The following is a 17,712-nucleotide window of genomic DNA, read 5'->3' as shown; positions in this document are numbered from 1 at the left end:
TTCTTGGGATCTTAATCTTGTGTTAGAGAAGCTAACACTTGCCCAGTCTGAACCAGTTAATCTGGCTGACTTGAGGTTCTTAACATGGAAAACAATCTTACATATTGCTCTGACCTCTGCAAGAAGAGTATCAAGTTGCAAGCTGTTATGGTGAGTCAGCCTTATCATATTTTACACAGAGACAACAAATCTTTTTTATGCCTAAAGTAGCATTTGTGTTTACTTAAAGCCAAGCTATCCATTCCCATTGTATTTACTGATCTTAAAAATGGGGGGGGGGGGGTACTCTATACCATGGATGTCCACTGACAACTTATGCACTATCCTGACAAAACTAAATCTTCCAGATCTTCAGATCTGCTGTTCTTTTCTTGTGAAGGTAAGAAGAAGGGACAACCTGTGTCAATACATATATCTAAATGGCTGTCTAAGGCTATTACCTTTTTATAATCACCACAACAAAAATTTTCCAGGCAGGTTTAAGGCCCACTCTACCAGGATCTTGGCTTCATTTATGACTCCTTGGAAAAGGTTGAATTCTAGAAGTATTCCAGAAGTTGCAATGTTGTCCTCTGTACATACTTTTACAGAACACTATAAGCTTGATTCCTTTTCTAGGTCAAGATCAGGCCTTGCAAGAACCATTCCCCAGGGGCTCCAGTACTCTTCGCCTTTCACCTCCCAGATGTGGTAAGCTAGGGTAGTGTACCCACAATTCTAAGGCTAATGCAGCAGTGATCAATATGATGAACATAGCACAGTTGTGTAAGTAAAGTTAGCATAACATTAGATGTTTGAATGAGCACTACTGCAGTAGCCATTTCCTCCCTCCACCCCCCTTATTTGTTGGTGTGTTGTTTATCTCAGGGTGTGGTTGTTTATTTGTTGTTCTTCTTAGCATTACCCTTTCTGGGCTCAGTCTCCCTATCTGTTGACAGGAAAGCTCTAAGGGTTTTCCAACCCAAACTTGTCTTTTAGTCAGTTCAGCTTGAGCTGCCTGACTACTTGGTTGAGTGGAAGGTGCCCTAAAGCTTTGGCAGCTGGCTAGCTGTTATATTCTTGATGGGATATAACCCATATAGCTAAGGCTAATGCAACACTGATCACTCAAACGGCTACAAATATGCAAACCTTTCCTTTTTCAACCTGTATGCCTTTACACAGCTTGGTAGCTCACAGTCTGTTTCCATATTTTCACGCTGAACACTTTATCTTAGCAACAGAGTTGCTTAAGGAGGAACTTTACCTTTCCATGGCCAAGGCTAAACATTGGAAAGGCAAAGGGATTGCATACCTATTTGTCATGCAACAGCCCTTGTACTCTGTCACTACGTTATACACACATTTACATACATATATATATATATATATATATATATAGAGAGAGAGAGAGAGAGAGGAATATATGCAACAGAATGAATATAAAAGGATTGATTTTAATAATTGGCTTAGTTTCTGGTATCACTCGAGGGGAATCCAATATCTGTCACCATGGGAGGACATGGTTAAAAGACCATTGCTTTGCCGAGGATGGGTAGTGCCTGTCACCCTAACTTCATAGAGCCATTTTTTTAGGCAAAGCCAAAAAGTCAAAACTACCAACATTCCAAAGTAAAACGAACACACTGTAGAAAAATAAGATGCACTACACTCCTTCGCTCCTTGGAGCTATGAAAAGATTCTCCAAAACACCAACTATAAAATAATACACACTTTATTGGACTTTAAGCTTCTCACAAGTTTTTCATCAGTTAAATTACATCAACTTCTTCAGAAACTCCAGAAAATAATAAACGGAAACAATGTCACTCAATCACCATTCCTTTAAATACTCTTCCATCTTATGTGAAAAAGTGAACAGAAAATAAACAAAAAATATGCGCAAAAGTACATTAGATGCATTTAAAAACATTTAAAATACAAAAATATAAACCTGGATTGAGAACATGCAAATGAATGAATATTGCATATTTTATAAACTTATTATTGAATTTAATAAAATGTTAAAATAGATAAAATAGACCATAGATAAGTCCTAGGTGTCCTGCTAGTTTTTGCTACTACCGTCTGAAGAAAGCTGCTACCAAAAATACTATAAGTTAGCTGTTAAGAAAAATGCTGTAAAAAATGGCATAAATCTATTCCAATTACTATACATTTTATTATTTATATTTGAATTTAAAGCTGTCCTATTACTTGTGTTGTACTTATATATGTAAGACCTGTTGAGAATGAACCAAGGAACTCAATACTATCTAGTTAGACTCTTAAGTTTATACATGTTATGGATAATCTATCATTTATGCCCGGATAATGGCAGGCGTCCAGTCTTAGTTGCCAGATCAACTCTCTCCCTTCAAGAATTAATGAATCGGCTCCTCCACTACCGTCTGATCGAACTTGGTCGATGGCTACAAAAGGGAATGAATGTAGGGGATTTTCCTTTACATGCTTTGCTAAAGCGTTCTCCACCTATCCTTTCCCAATAGCGTATGCATGCTCATGCAGTTTTCTGTCGGTTTTACCGACATAGAAAACTGGACAGTGGGAACACTTTGCTAGATAGACAACTCCTGTACTAGAACAATTAAACCTGCCTTGTATTCTATATCTAGACTCCCTTATGACAAAGGTCGACCCCACGGAAATGTGCTCACAGTATCAGCACATGTTACATTTAAACATACCTACTCTTGTCAAAGTCAATTTAGTTCTAGACTCCAGAATACTTTTGAGGTTTACACCCCTCCTGAAAGTTATTTTGGGATATTCCATTATGCTCTCCCTAAATGCCCCATCCTGCATAATAAAACTCCAGTTTTTATGTATAATAGAAATGATACCCTTTACATCCACAATATAAGTTAGGATGAAACTACAGGGATAAGGTGTCTTGGCTACTGGTTTAAATGTACCATTATCCTCACTAGCATTAGAAGAATTTAGAATAGGCACATAGAAACCTGACACCCGCTTGTTATGGACTTCACAAATTAAGTCCGAAATAAGTTCTGCCAGGTATCCTCTTTTAAGAAAAAAACCCTCCATAAATTTACATTCATCAAGGAAGTCACTGTCTCTAGTCACCATTCTTGCAGCTCTCACCAATTGACCCTTTATAATGGATTTCTTTTGAGCAAAGGGATGACAACTGCTGAACTGCAAATAACTGTTAGAAAAAGTTTCCTTTCGGTGGATTCTAGCTATGTAACAGTTAAAGTTTTTATCTTTTGAAAGATCTACATCCAAATATGAAATCCTGTCACTTTCCACACTGAAAGTGAACTTTAAAAACTCGGTGGAAGAATTAAAATGATTTAGCAGCTGGTCCACTGTGTCACCATCCCCTTTTAGGATGCTAAAAATATCGTCCAAAATCGCGTATACAATAGCACAATAGCACCCTGTCCGGGAACACAGGGTTTGTGAATACATATTCCTTTTGTGGATATATAGTTAAATAAATTCAGATCTATTGTATTGTTAATAAACATGTCATTATAATAACCAGAGATTCTGGCAAGTCCTATATTCAACTCATTCTTAGATATTTCCTTATAAGTCTTGGAGTCCAAGATGTCTTCCATTCTCCTTATATAATCCCATTGATTCATCACCACCAAGCCACCTCCCTTATCAGGCGGCATTACTCTGACTGATGCATTACATAGGAGATCTAATAAGGCCCTTTCTTCCTTACTGATATTAAATCTAGATAACTGGGATAAAAGGGGCTGACTTAATAAGTGGCGGATGTCCAATTCACAAATCTGCTCAAACACTTCTAATACAGGACATAAAGGCGGGTTATAAGTACTTAGGGAGGTGAAAATACCCAGTTCCCTAGTACAATTACCCAACAATAATAGCAAGTTTAACTTTCTGACAAACAACTTTAATTCCAAGATAGTTTTAGCCAAATCTGCCCGTCTAGTTGGTACAAAATTAAGGTTCCCCCCCATCATGTCCTCACTAGCTTAGGCCGGATCACCAAGCTGTCTCCCCTGAAATAAAAATCAGCCCAAAAAACACAGCTAAACCAGTAACAGTTAAGGTAAACTACATCCTATTAAATGACAGTTTATCATAATTCAAGGTTCCCCTACCATTTGACCACAGCTACATATGCAGAATTATTCAAAGAGTCCCTTTATAAACATGTGAATGGCTACATGGAGGATGCCTACCAGAAATAAACCCATATAACAAACTCCATAGCAGAATCCTTACCTAAACAGGGTATATAATAAAAGAAGAAAACTCATGGCCAAAATCATGAAGAACAACTCCCTTCAAGGGAACTGCTCTCTTATACAGTTAAACAAGAAACTAAGAGGTTTCATTAAGTGCAGCTATGAGGTGAGAATAGCCTTACAGGCTAGGGGCAATCACAAGACCTTCTTCAGTTATGTCCTTAACCTTAAAGGTAACACACAACAGTGTACTGAAATGGTGATGAAAGGTACTACCTTCACCAGTCGTGGTGACATAAATCTACTAGCTAATACATTTGGCTTAAAATTAACCCCCCCCCCCCGGTCCACCAGGTGAAATTTCTTCTAACATACTTCCCCCAACTCTTAGCAGGGACCAGGTGCTAATATGCAAAGGTATGGAATGAATTATCAAGGAAATGATAATCAAGGGCATTGACAAAAATGCAGACACTGGAACCATTCCAGTTTGGCTTAGTTAAGGGAAGGTCATGCCTACTTAACATGATTATCTTCTTTGAGAAGGTCACCAAGGCAATGAATGAAGGCAAAACAGTGCATACTCTTATCCTGACCTGGCCAAGACATTTGAAAAAATACCCAACTCAGGCACTGTTGACAAGCTCTCAAAGCTAGCCATTAATCCCTACATAATTCTCTGGACTGATGGCTGGCTCACAGATTGGACCCAAGATGTCAGGATTGATGTAACTACCTCTACCAAGAGACCATTCACTAGCAGAGTACCCCAGGGCCCCGTGCTGGGCTCATTCCTGTTTGGTATCTTATTTTCAGAAGTCAAGGCTAATGTTTGAGGCCTCTGGCTCACAAAGTTTTCATATGACTGTAAACTGAGAGCAATTATAGATTCCACCCAAGACAACAATGTCTTGCAAGTGGGTTTAACAGTTACATAACTGGTGCTAAAGCCATGGCCTAAAACTTTGTTGTGTTCTGGTCTTGTGCCACTAGGTGGAGATAGATGAAAGCAGAAGGAGGGAGACAGAGTTAATGGATGTGATAAGGACTGGGTGTTCCTGTTCCTGTTGCACTGTATTTCTGTTCTTGTTGTAGCTTTGAATGGTTGGATTAAAATCTTTACTATTGAACTTGGAGTCCGTATTCTGATACTAGATGTGGAGTACTGCTTCCTCGTTTTCAAAAGGGGGACAAGGTGCATATTCGAAATCCACTACATGTTCCAAAAGCACATCCAAGATTTTCACAACCTGTGGAAATTCAAAAGGAAATAGATCCCTGTTCTTACTTGTTGGCATATGGAAAAAAATGGCATTCTTCCCATTTATCTAAGTCAAATGCACCTGAGACAAGTGATGATTCAAGGGATGCTCCAGTAGAATTCCCACTTCAGTCTACAGTGACACCAATGCCTGAATCTCCTCACATTCCTCCAGCTCGTCTGAGAAGGAGACCTCATTGGCTTGAGGACTATGTTACATAAATATAAATGTTGATGTAAGTGTAGTGCTGTTCTTAAGTAAGGAGGAAATATGTTGTGTTCTGGTCTCTTGCCACTGGGTGGAGATAGAGGAAGGCAGAAGGAGGGAGACAGAGTTAGTGGATGTGATAAGGACTGGATGTTCCTGTTCGTGTTGTACTGATGTCTTTCTGTTTCTGTTGTAGCTTCAAATGGTTGGATTAAAATCTTTAATATTGAACTTGGAGTCTGTCTGTAGTAATCACTTGTCAACAAACTTAATGCATTATAATGTTCTTTAGGAAACTGTCAACCCAAGTTAATTACTCCATTGATAAAACATCCCTGAGAGTTAATCCACTAGTAAAGGCTCTGGGAACATATGTAGACAGCAATCTGGCCTTTGATTAACACATAGCTAAGATAGCAGGAAAACCATTCTATGTCTCCCAACGTTTAGGTAAAGGTATGGCATCCAGGTCTGAGGAAGTTATAATACAACTCCACTCAACTTTCATCAGACCTATCATTGGAAACAATGTCCCCTTTGGCAGTATCTAGCCAGACACTGCAGCTGTTGGAACGCTCCCAAAGGTTTCTCACCAGGAGAATTCCGAGCACTAATAGCTTGTCCTTCACTGATCACCTATAGGCTTTGTCACTATATTCAGTTTCCCACATTCTGCTGAGATGGGATCTTTGCCTGGCTTACAAGGCTTTCTCAGACCCAGCCATGATGGATCTGTTGCACATGTGCAAAACAAACAGCACCAGAAACACTATAGTCAGGTATCTGAACTTCACTTGTAACATAAACAGAACATGATGGAGGGACAGATATGGTTCCAAAGGATCCCCATACTATAGAATAGGCTCCCCATCCATGTAAAACAGAGTTCATCCCTGACCCTATTGAAATGAAACCTTGACAATTTGTTGAGAAATTGTAAATTTACCCCTGGTTTTTCCCCCATGTGCCTTATGGACAGAGACTGTCAATAAGAAAAGTTTTATCATAACTAACACCCCTCCACTACAAATCCTTAGTTACCTCCCTACTGACATGTCACCCCCAAGTATTGACGTGCATGGCTAGGCTTGTAAGGTCCTTAGTGGTCGTTAGCCTATTAACAACCTATGAACCTTTCTCATCTTTCTGATGAAAAAAGTTATGTTTGAGTTGAGTTGCCTTCTACTTTTTAATATGGCTACCTCTTCAAAAGCTTCTGCAGCCCCTCTGATTCTAGCTTGACCTTCTTAATCAGACTTCTCTTCTCCTTAGCCACCCCTCCCAGATATTTGAAACTGTTAACCTGCGCCACTATTTTCACTTCTATCTCAAATTTCATCTTCTTTCGATTACCTCATTTGCTGCCATGGTGACTGCCTTGTTTGTACCTAACCAAAATTTGCTGACCCTCAAGTGTATATTGCATGTCTGTCACCATTTGTAATTTTACTTTCATCTCAATCTAGCACCAGAAGGGTACACAGAAGGGGACCGTCTCTCTCTCTCTCTCTCTGTCTCTTTTTATTTTTTGTTTGGATCGCTAGGGAGGCAGGCACTATTCTCTGGGAGAGGATTTATACATCCTTGCAAATATTTTTCTTTTCAGTTTATTGGGAACTACTATTTTGTTAGTTTTGAACATGCAGCTTTAGACAGCTTATTTTTCCTTGAAAAACAAAATAATTATTTTATTTGTTTTCCAGGGTAGAGCACTGATCTCTATGGACCTTTTTCAGGCTTAGCCCAGGAGTGGTGTCTGGTTAAGTGACTTGTTCAGAGTCACACAGGTAGGTAATGGAGACTGAGGGAATCAAACCTTGCACCACTGGACCACAGGAAACAGCTCACTAACAGCTCTTTAATAACTGCCAGACAACCACATTTCTTTCCCCACTTATGGTTTTTATATAGGCTATCTTTAGATGAAAAAGTGATAACAAGCTCCTAAGATGCACATCATAGCATCTAGAATATTATGACTTCTGAGGACAGGGGGTCTGCCAGACCCCCGGCTTAATTCAATTACTTTCTCCACACTTATTTCCAGAGGAGCCTTATCTGGTTAGGGTGTGTTAAAAGGAGTGAGGAAAAGTTCAAAGGAAGACAAACTGTGACAAAAAATTAGAAAGAACTAATCAGTCTGGATAGTATGTGCTAGGATTGGGTGGGGAGGGCAGGTGGAAGGCCCTGGGAAGGTGCAGGGGTGGCTAATGTGCAACAGGATGGCCCATGGAGTCCTTTTTCTAGGGCTGCAGTTCACCTAAGGCTAGCTTTGCTGACTTCAGTCAGTTATCTAAAGTGCATGTAGATTATGAAGTGGCTGTAATGAGTGGATACTGAGGCATTCTGTGGATGACAGTGACTGATACTAGGTGTTATTTTTTATTATTTAAATTAGTTTACAGAGTAGAAGACTGATCAAACAATGAGCAATTACAACCTCAGCGCATGTTAAATCATAATGTAAAAAATAATGTACAATATACAAATAACCATGGTTTACGTTTTTGAGTATAAAAAGTCTGACAGAATATATACAGAGACAATCTAGCAAATCAAACAGATGTACAGTTGCATAACTGGAATAGAAAAGGAAGACTAGAGTTAAAGAAGGAGAAGTAGAAGTGGTGGAGATATGGGTAGCCGGTGCTGGGTTGGGAAAACTAATAAAGAGACTAGTAAGATGAAAGAGGGGACTAGATTCTGTGTATTGAGTTTAGAGCAGTAATCATGTGATAAGATGAATCATAGTTTTGGATAAGTGAGTTAATTAGGTGGATGAAGTATATGAGAGGTAAAGGTACTGCTTAGTTGGACATAAAGGTTCATGTCTTGCATTCGATTTGTTTTAATAAATATTATTTGAAGTGTGGCCTGAACAGGGAGTACTTTATGTGATCAATTATATCAGGAAGGTGTGACTGCCATAGATTTGGGTCTAGTACAGAGACACGGTATCTAGTAGAGTGCAATTTGAAAGAAAAGGTTTGTAGGGAGGGCCCAGATCTGACTTGGTATCTTAGGTTATAGGTTTGAGTGGCAGTAAAATGTTTGGAAGAGAGAGAGAAGAGGAGTGTCAAATGTAAGCATTTTAAAGAGTAAGAAACTAAGAAAATTATTTGATTTGGCCTGTCCTGGAAGCTACATAGCTTTTGTGAGAGTAAGGCAGTGGTGCATAGACCATAGAGAGTTAGCTATAAATAGGCATACTTTATTGGAGAGGGCATCTGAAGGCCAGCAGTGTTTTTGACTGAGGCTGAATCAAACAGGGGAAACCATACTCAAATTGGGCAAGGAGGATGCCTTTTGCTACAGCAGCCCTCACTGGATGCAAGAGGAATTGAGAGATTTTGTTGGCCCAGAAGAGTAGACTGCTGATCTTGACTCTCAACTCTTCTATGCTCATGGAAGTTACGCTGTTCTAGACAGATCCCCAAATATCTAAAGGAGGTGCTGGTTTCACTGGAACTGTTTTCACAGTCAAGGATGTTAGAGTACTGGGGAGATTTGGATAACCTCTTTGGGTGCAAAATCACATGGAATTTTTTTTTGTTTTGGCATTGAGTCTTAATTTATTGGAGTTTCGCCAGTGCTGTAGTTGAAGAAGGAACCTTTGATACCGAGTTTCAGTTGCATGATGTGAGGGATCAGAGCCATCGATGACCATATTCTCTGCATAAATAAGTAGTGGTAAATGTGTTATGTCTAGTGGAAGTTTGCTGATGAAGACTGAGAATAGAGTCTCTGTGGGATTCCAAAGTGAATAAGGGAACTGTTGAAAATATTAGGTCCTAGCTTTACCTGGAATAAATGGTCGGATAGAAAGTTTTAACCACACAACGGCATCAGGTCTGACGACCATGTCTTGTAGGTAGAGAAATAGAACTGGGTTGCTGACCACATCAAAAGCAGAGGTTAAGTCAATGACCAGAGTTTTAGTAAGATTTATTTTATTCATATTAGTTAGGATATTATCAGTTAGAGTCCATAGAGCAGACATTGTGCTCCTACCAACCCAGAATCCATGCTGTTTGACGGAGAGTAGGTGGTAGTTTTGTAGGTAAGTGGTAAGTTGGTTACATATTATTTTTTTTCAAGAATTTTACCAAGGATGTGTAGGATAGAGATAGGGTGAAAGTGATTGCAAGAAGATGGCTTGGTTTCTTTTGGTACTGGTCTGACAAAAGATAACTTCCAAATATCTGTCACAGGATTAACGATAAGGTAAAGGTTGTAAATGCGCTTAAGAGAGGTGTTGATGAAATTTCTGCAGTGGTACAAGAACCAAGGGCAGATATTGCGGGGTCCAGATGGTGAGCCCATATGAATTTGTTTGAGTAGGGTTAAAATGTGCTTAGAAGTCATTTTGGAGAAGTAAAATGGTGGAATAAAATGGGGGGGGGGAGAGCTGTATTTGCTGTGTGGCTGCATTGTGGGTAGGAGAGAATTCTCAGAGGAAGTCAGAAGATCTGAGATTACCAGATGGGCAGGGTATGTACCCTAGACTTGGTAATTCAGTATTGTTGCATGATCACAGTTATTGACCTTAAAATCCCTCTCCATTTAAATTACCCCCACCCATTCATTTGCTTCCTGCAGCCACTCAGCTTCCACTGAGGAGGGCACCACTTTGTGGAACTTCAGTGGGCACCAGATAAGCCAGCTACAACCTTTATGCTGTATGAGTCCTGGAATGTCATGTGGAATCATTTATTATGTATAATTTTGACTGAGTTTTCATACAAATTTGTAATAGTAACTCTCTGTCTGTCTCCCTCCCTCCCTCTCTAACTCTGTGTTGTGATAAAAAACAAAACACCTCTTGCCCTGAATTTGCATTTAGTGGTGCTCAGCTGAAATCCATGCATTTTTCAAAGCACCTCTTCACACATCTGACTTTACATGACCATCACTAAAATACAATATGAAGATTCCTTATTAAAAATGGCAATTTTTCAGGGCATCCGTTTTAACTAATTTCAGTTATCGCATTTCAGCATCATCTCATGTATGCATTTGAGCTAATTTAATGTATTTGTAACTAGATAAAGTTTAGAGGCAGCCCATAACACATTTAGATAATTCTCTAGCAGTTCTTCCTTCTTCTGTAAATATGCTTTGATTAATGTATTAACTTTGTGCATATATTTAGCCAGTTTATATTCAACATTTAAATCATATATTGATAAATTCAATAACATTCTTTGAGGTCTATCTGGAGCTTGGACAAAGTTGCCTTTAAACTTCTAAAGGTTTTTCTCTAACTTTGCAATAACAGTTTTCTTCCATTTATGTATTTGGAACTTTTGACAGTTATGTACAACTGCCAACATTTCCTTTTCTATTTGTACTTATATTGTCTATTCTCCAGCCAAAGCAATGGACCTGTATGCTGTCAGTGTGCCTTCTAGAAGCCACACTGGTCTGAATTCCAACTGTCAGCAACCCGAGGAGTAACTGATTGAGAAACATCTTAAAAATATAAGGTAGAGTTTTGTAACATGCCTTTTTGAAACTTCAAAGTTCTTGTCTTGTTCTGAAGACCAAAGCCATTAACATAATTTTCTAGAAGTTTCCTAGGGGCTACTGTTATATTTGACTAGTAAACTTTGAAAGATATTTAACCATCCCTAGCAACTCCATAGGCACATACTTGTGCTGTCATATTTCACAAATATAATTATTGCATTGTAATCCCACATTAAGTTACTGATTTTATTACTGTTCTTCTCCATCACCCAAATCATGTCTGTGCTTCATTTTCAACACACTCTCGATTCTTCTAGTCAACTCTCATGCTCCCTTTCTTCTTTCCAGCATTTTGCATTGATATACTGGAAAAGGTTTCACAGGTGTAGTCTCTCTGTGGTCTTTATTACCAGATAAGCAAGAAGCCGAATCTCCGTTTGTTTCACAGCTCAGTTTTTGTTGGACAAACTTTTGTATTTCCTCCTTATCATGCACTTCATCAAAAAATGGTTGTTCCCTCCAGGGAAGAACACCTTGAAGACAGCTGGATACAGGGGTTTGAATTTCACACCTGCATCTCGACATACTCTGAATAGAAAGATTAATTTACTTCTCTTTTGCCTGTGTACGATGAGTAATCATTCTCCACAAACACTCTGCTGTCACCTACTTATAGTATTTTGTCCTTCTGACACAGTTTTGACAAAATCAACTCTTTCTGCTGGTAGGATTGCATCCTTCTATTCTTTATAGCTAGATTTGGAGCATACACATGATGTGCCTGTTCTACTAATAAATCCTGCTGTGGAATACCAGTCCAGTTGCTTATTTGTGCTTTCCTAAATTTAATGCAGTCTGCTTCATAAGCACAGACTTATCTTGTGGTTTCTACATTCTGACTATAGCTATTAACTTTTTCAACATCTTCTTTGACAGCCTTAGACATCAGAATATAACCCATGTTATAAGCTGATATAATTACCTCAGTCTGTCACATCATGGTTGGTACTATGTACAAGAAAATCTATGATGTCCTGTTCGCATCATTATCCAGACCTTCAATTATTTCAGCTACTGCTTTTTGAAATACTTCTAGTGCTGATAGTGGTGGCGGTGGTGGTGTTGAATGATGTTTCATCAAGCCTAAATTGTTGAGGGTCTTGATTTACATCTAAGACTGACAAATATTTAGGCTTATGCATAATCTAGTGGTTAGTGTTATATTTTAATCAATGTAGCAGATCAATTCATATTTTTATTTTATCTAGTTTACAGTCACTTTGCTTTTCTCCCATTTAGTCAGCTTTCAAGGTTTGGTTTTGTCCATCCATAGAAGTATTGGCTGGAAAGCTGTAATTTAGTTAGATAGGAAGTACAAGTAGAGAAATAGATAACAATTCAATATTACATTAAGTTTGTTGAAAGGGTTGGGATAGGTATGTAATCAGAAAAATTATACCTTGGGTAACCTTATTACAGAATATACATAAGTATCAGGCAAAGATGAGTTAGTGTGCAGATGTCATTAAAATCAAAGGAGCAGTTAAAGACATTGGAAGGTTTAAGATGTTAAAGAACATCTTGACTGGACTGCATGAATCATCAGAAATGTGGCAACTTGGGATCAGAATCATAAAGTGAATGTCCTTAATTTTTCATTAAAATACTGAGATGGTCACTCTGATGGCATAGATGGATAAAACCCTGACTACAGCCTAGGTGAACTGGATTTGATTAGCATCACAGGTATCTGACAGAGTGCAGGGAGGGATAAAATGAACATTGCCATCCCTGGTGGGTGGGTAGTTCCATTGGCGACACCTGTGATGATCTCTAGTGGAGGCTGGGGATGTCTTACTAGGAGGCATGCATCAAGGGAGAGAATCAGCTGGGAACAAGGCTGAGCTGCTGCAGAGGTGGGGCAATATGCCACATATCCAGATTGTACACCCACTCCTTGGACATACCACAAGGGACCAAAAGGGAGGGGAAAAGTAACAGAGATAGTGCAAAAATTGAACTCTGAGCATATGTGAATTGCCTCAATTCCAGGACACTCTCATGTTCTCTCTCGACTCCAACCCTACAGATTTAGTTTGGAGGGATAAGAAGGTGGCTGGTAGACCTGGTGACTGATGCATATCAGTGAATAGGGAGCCATAGGACGAAGATGAAGAAAAAGCTGTAAAACGTACAACCAGGTGGTGCCATAGAGGAATGTAACCTAGTAATGCTTATACTGCTTATACTGCGGAGAATAGAGTCTTCTACTGAGGGCAGAAAAGTGAAAAGGCTACCAGAAAAATGTCAGTGTTCATCTAGCAGAAAAATTATTTCAGCTGTACTAAAGCAAACGTCACTTGTATGAGTCACTGATGTAACAATACACAGTGTGCCAGGTATAGTTTTAAAAAGTACTTCAGAAAATGCTGTCAAATTTTTATAGGTAATACAGTGTAGAGGCAGGAAAATGATACAAGATCGGCATGTGTCTTCTGTGAGCAAAAGTGAAAGAGCTGTATATTATTCCATTAGGGGAGAGGGTGTCATGAAAAAAACCTTTCAAAGGTAAAAGATAACAAAAAAAAAAATACATAAAGAGAGGGCTATCTTCAAATTGTGGAGATGCAGGGAAATAGAGTACAGCCTCAGGCCTCTGTGGACTTCAAAGATGAGGCGGAAGATGCAACGAAACAGTACTTTCTGGAAAGTGTGAAGGGTAAGCAGTTAACTCTGTCACTGGAAAAGGCAAGCTTGAACATAGATGGTAGGCTTAAGAAGTGACGAGGAAAATAAGACAGCGGAAAGTCCAATATGGAGAATAATTTTAGTGGCATCTACAAGATGAGGAGTTAGCGATGTAATCAATTAAGCTTAACTAATTTTGCACCTTTTTTGCTAGTGCTTTTAAATATACTTATGCTTATATGTAGCCACAAAATTGTGGATAATTTGCACATATGTAACATAACTATTTTATTCTCAGTGCTTAGCAGTAAGCACTAAGTCTGTTTCTCTTAGGATCACCACAGAACAGTCAATTCATAGGTTCATAGGTTGGTACTAGGCTATCGGCCCTAGGGCCTCTACAAGCCTAGCCATAACAATTTCCTGGGTATTTCTTCCCACAGCAGTTTAGGACTGAGGCTACCAGTTGCTGATGAGCTTTATCCTGCTGCCCTTGGTTTGATTCTGTCAACCTTTATTTGTCTACTGTGTAAGTCTGAACAAGTCACTTAAACAATGTTCTAAGTTATAAAAAATATTTTCTTTTTGGATTTACCTAGTTAAGAAATAAATGGAAAGGCTTGTTTGTTAATTTCTTTATTGCACTTTTCAACTCACTAAGCTGATGTTTACCTTTTTGTGTTTGTTCATAGAACTTACAAACCAAAAGAAATTTGATCACCCAACCAAAGAAGGTGGCAAGGATCTGAGGAAACTGAAGCAGAAGAAAGATATGGTAGAAAAGGACAAAAAGAGAAATGAAGAAACTTCCAGGAGAGAGCTGGTGGAACTCCAAAATAAATCACAGAAGGATATCAGACCAAAAAAAGAGAGTAAAGAGAATTCAAAATCAGGGGTGGCCACAATACCACAGGAAGTAGACAGCAAGAAAAAGGGTATTAAAGCCCCTGGAAAGAATGCTACCATCAAACAAACTGAAGTGAATGCATTCAAACAAAGGACTGAAAACAAAAAGAAGACCAGCCATAAGCAAGAAACAAATGTCTCAAAACAGCATTTGAACAGCAAGAAGCAGGACATGGCTGCCACTAAAAAAGCAGACACCCACAAACAGAGACAAGGTATAAGTTTAAAATTTACAAATTGAGGTTGCCGTTGCTCATTTATTAGTGATATGAGATCAAGAATCACAATTAAACAGCACAAAAGTGTGTATAAACATATAATTAATACATTGACACATATGTATATCTATCTCTGCATATATATTATTACATTCATATATATAACACACACACACACACACACACACACACACACACACACACACACACACACACACACACACACACACACACACACACACACACACACACACACACACACACACACACACACACACACACTTATGTTTGAGTATATTCACATATCCTGACAATCCAATTTGTAAACATGAACTAATGGAAATCTCTGGGATGGGTTGTGGGTCTTGCCTTCCAGTTGTTGACAAAACAGCAATTAGTCAAATGGTGTCAACTAATCCTGTGTTGGCCAAGTGATAGTTTAACATCTTGAACTGAAACCATATACAAATATACATACGCACTGAAAAGATTAAAATGTTGATGTTCATAATGTTGACCACAAAACATTGAAATGTTACTACACATGTGCCATGCAATAAGCTCAGCACTTGAAAAATTAAAACAAACAAAAAGAAAGTCAAAAAATATTGTTTTTACATAAGGTCAGCAAGCCCCAGAAACCCCCTCAACCTGTGATAATTATGGATTTATATTATATCATCTAGTTTTTGGAAAACTTAAAATTAGAAAAAGAAAAAAAATCTACATTTTAGAAGGGGGCAAACACCCTACACCTACCACACCGCCTGCAAATTATGTATATGAAATCTGAGATCGGATTACATTGAGGAAAAGTGTAAATTCCCTTTTGAAGTACTTCTATGTAGATTGTGGTGTAGTGGAAATCAGGGAATTCACCCTTTTCCCCACTGTAGTCTAAACTTGGAGTTGATATACATAATTTGAAGGGGGGCTTGCCCCACCCCTGCAAAAACATAGATTTCTTTTTTTTTACTTTCGGGTTTTTGGAAACTTGATCAGATTGTTTCGACCATATGCATTTTGATTTATATTATTGTGATGACTGTACCCTGGCCCAGCAATCAAGGAGCCTCAATCCTCACCACTAACACCAGGGAGGACATCTCATATAAGAGGAAAGGATAACAAATACACACAGTAAAGTACAATTTCCCTTAAGTGCACACAGAGATCACAGTCAGTCTCGGGCTGGTTGCTCCCTTGCTCTCCAGGTCCCCAGTAAGACTCCCCACTGGCACAGCTATAGGGTCCAGATCTCAGCCTAGCTGGCAAGCTAACCTCCAGTACCCTTTCTGTACCACCAGTACTTCCTATCCCTGCCTAGGTAGCTGACACACCACACACACTTTGAGATAAGTATTTATACAACTTCACAGACACTCCTGGGAAAGGCTGACACAGATTCTCCAGCTGTGCCCCTTTACCCAGACTATACAGTAGTAATTTCTGCCACCACTAGCTAATACTTATCAGCTACCCAAAGGCCCTTAAAAGGGTGTCCAATTATTACTGTGCAATACTATTATCCAATTGGTAATGTGACTATTCAGTCTAAGGCTTATTAGAGTGGCTTATTACAATAAACTCTATAAATATGCAATGTACTCTAGAGCTTGCTTATCTCTACACAAACCAGCCACAGGTAAAGGTTTTTAAAAATATTTAATAATAAATAATTAAAAACACAAGACAATACTACTAAACCACAGTGATATCTAAGAGTTCAGAGATCACACAGAAACTAAAAATAATACAGTAGGAAAGTTCTGATATAACAGAAAAACACTTGTCTAACTTTCTTCTAAGTTCCTAGCTATTACTACAAAAAATACTTCTGAGACACTACGTATATAAGACAACAGCCAGAGTGCTGATAAGTTTGATATCAAGGTCAAAATGCTCCACAGTCTCTCACTGAACAAAAGTTTTTAAACTCACTAACAAACATCTTTGCTAGGCCCTCCCAGATTACATCATTTTGACACTTAGGTTTTCCCAGTATACACATTACATCATTTTGACACTTAGTCTGGAATTCCCAGACAAAAAGGTTACATTATTTAGCAGTCTAACACCTGCTCAGGAAACTACAACAATAAAAGACATTTCACATGTACAGTCCAGCAATTATTTCTTAAGTTAAGACAATAGAAAGACTGTGTTCAGCCAGCCGCTTTGGCACCACTATTTAGATAATTTTAATTTCAAAGGTCATTTGAAATGCTTGGCTTAGTTTTCCTTACAGCAGATGGCAATGTTGCAACAATCTTGAAGTTCACATTTTACAGTGTTTTCTTTCATTTAAGAACACAAGCCTGTATTTTACATTTATATATACAAATGATAGAATTATGTATCAAATTCTACTTGACTAGGCTGGCAGCCTTCGCACATCTTTCCCCAATCTTCACAATTATAACAGTGAGCTCTCACAATACTGTTGGAAGGACAGATTCCCCAAACCTGAGAATTATAAAATCTCACACATCTGTCAACAAATTTTTTTTCAAATAAAGAGATGTCAACCAAAATTACATTTGATTAATTTCATGGTATATATATATATATATATATATATATATATATATATATATATATATATAATCTCCCATTAGGGGTCGCCAGAGCAGATCACTGATCCACATATTGATCGGCAGTGGAGTTTTTACAGTAACGAGTTGCGCACAGACACACACACACACACACACACACACACACACACACACACACACACACACACACACAATGTATATATCTATATATATA

General features: G+C 38.5%; 1 protein-coding gene across 1 annotated transcript in view; it reads left to right on the top strand.

The window, feature by feature from the left end:
* The window catches only part of LOC122792885 (extracellular matrix protein 2-like), a 698,737-nt gene that overhangs the window by 283,985 nt on the left and 397,040 nt on the right, over positions 1-17,712 (top strand). Inside the window, exon 3 of the mRNA XM_044060447.1 lies at positions 14,512-14,940. Coding sequence (XP_043916382.1) covers positions 14,512-14,940 — 429 coding nt within the window. The remainder of the gene's footprint in view (positions 1-14,511; positions 14,941-17,712) is intronic.

The sequence above is a fragment of the Protopterus annectens genome, chromosome 1.part0 (assembly GCF_019279795.1).
Source record: "Protopterus annectens isolate FY-2018-M chromosome 1.part0, PAN1.0, whole genome shotgun sequence".
Taxonomy (NCBI): domain Eukaryota; kingdom Metazoa; phylum Chordata; order Ceratodontiformes; family Protopteridae; genus Protopterus; species Protopterus annectens.
The sequence above is the reverse complement of the archived record's forward strand: the minus strand, read 5'-3'. Positions and strand labels throughout refer to the sequence as shown.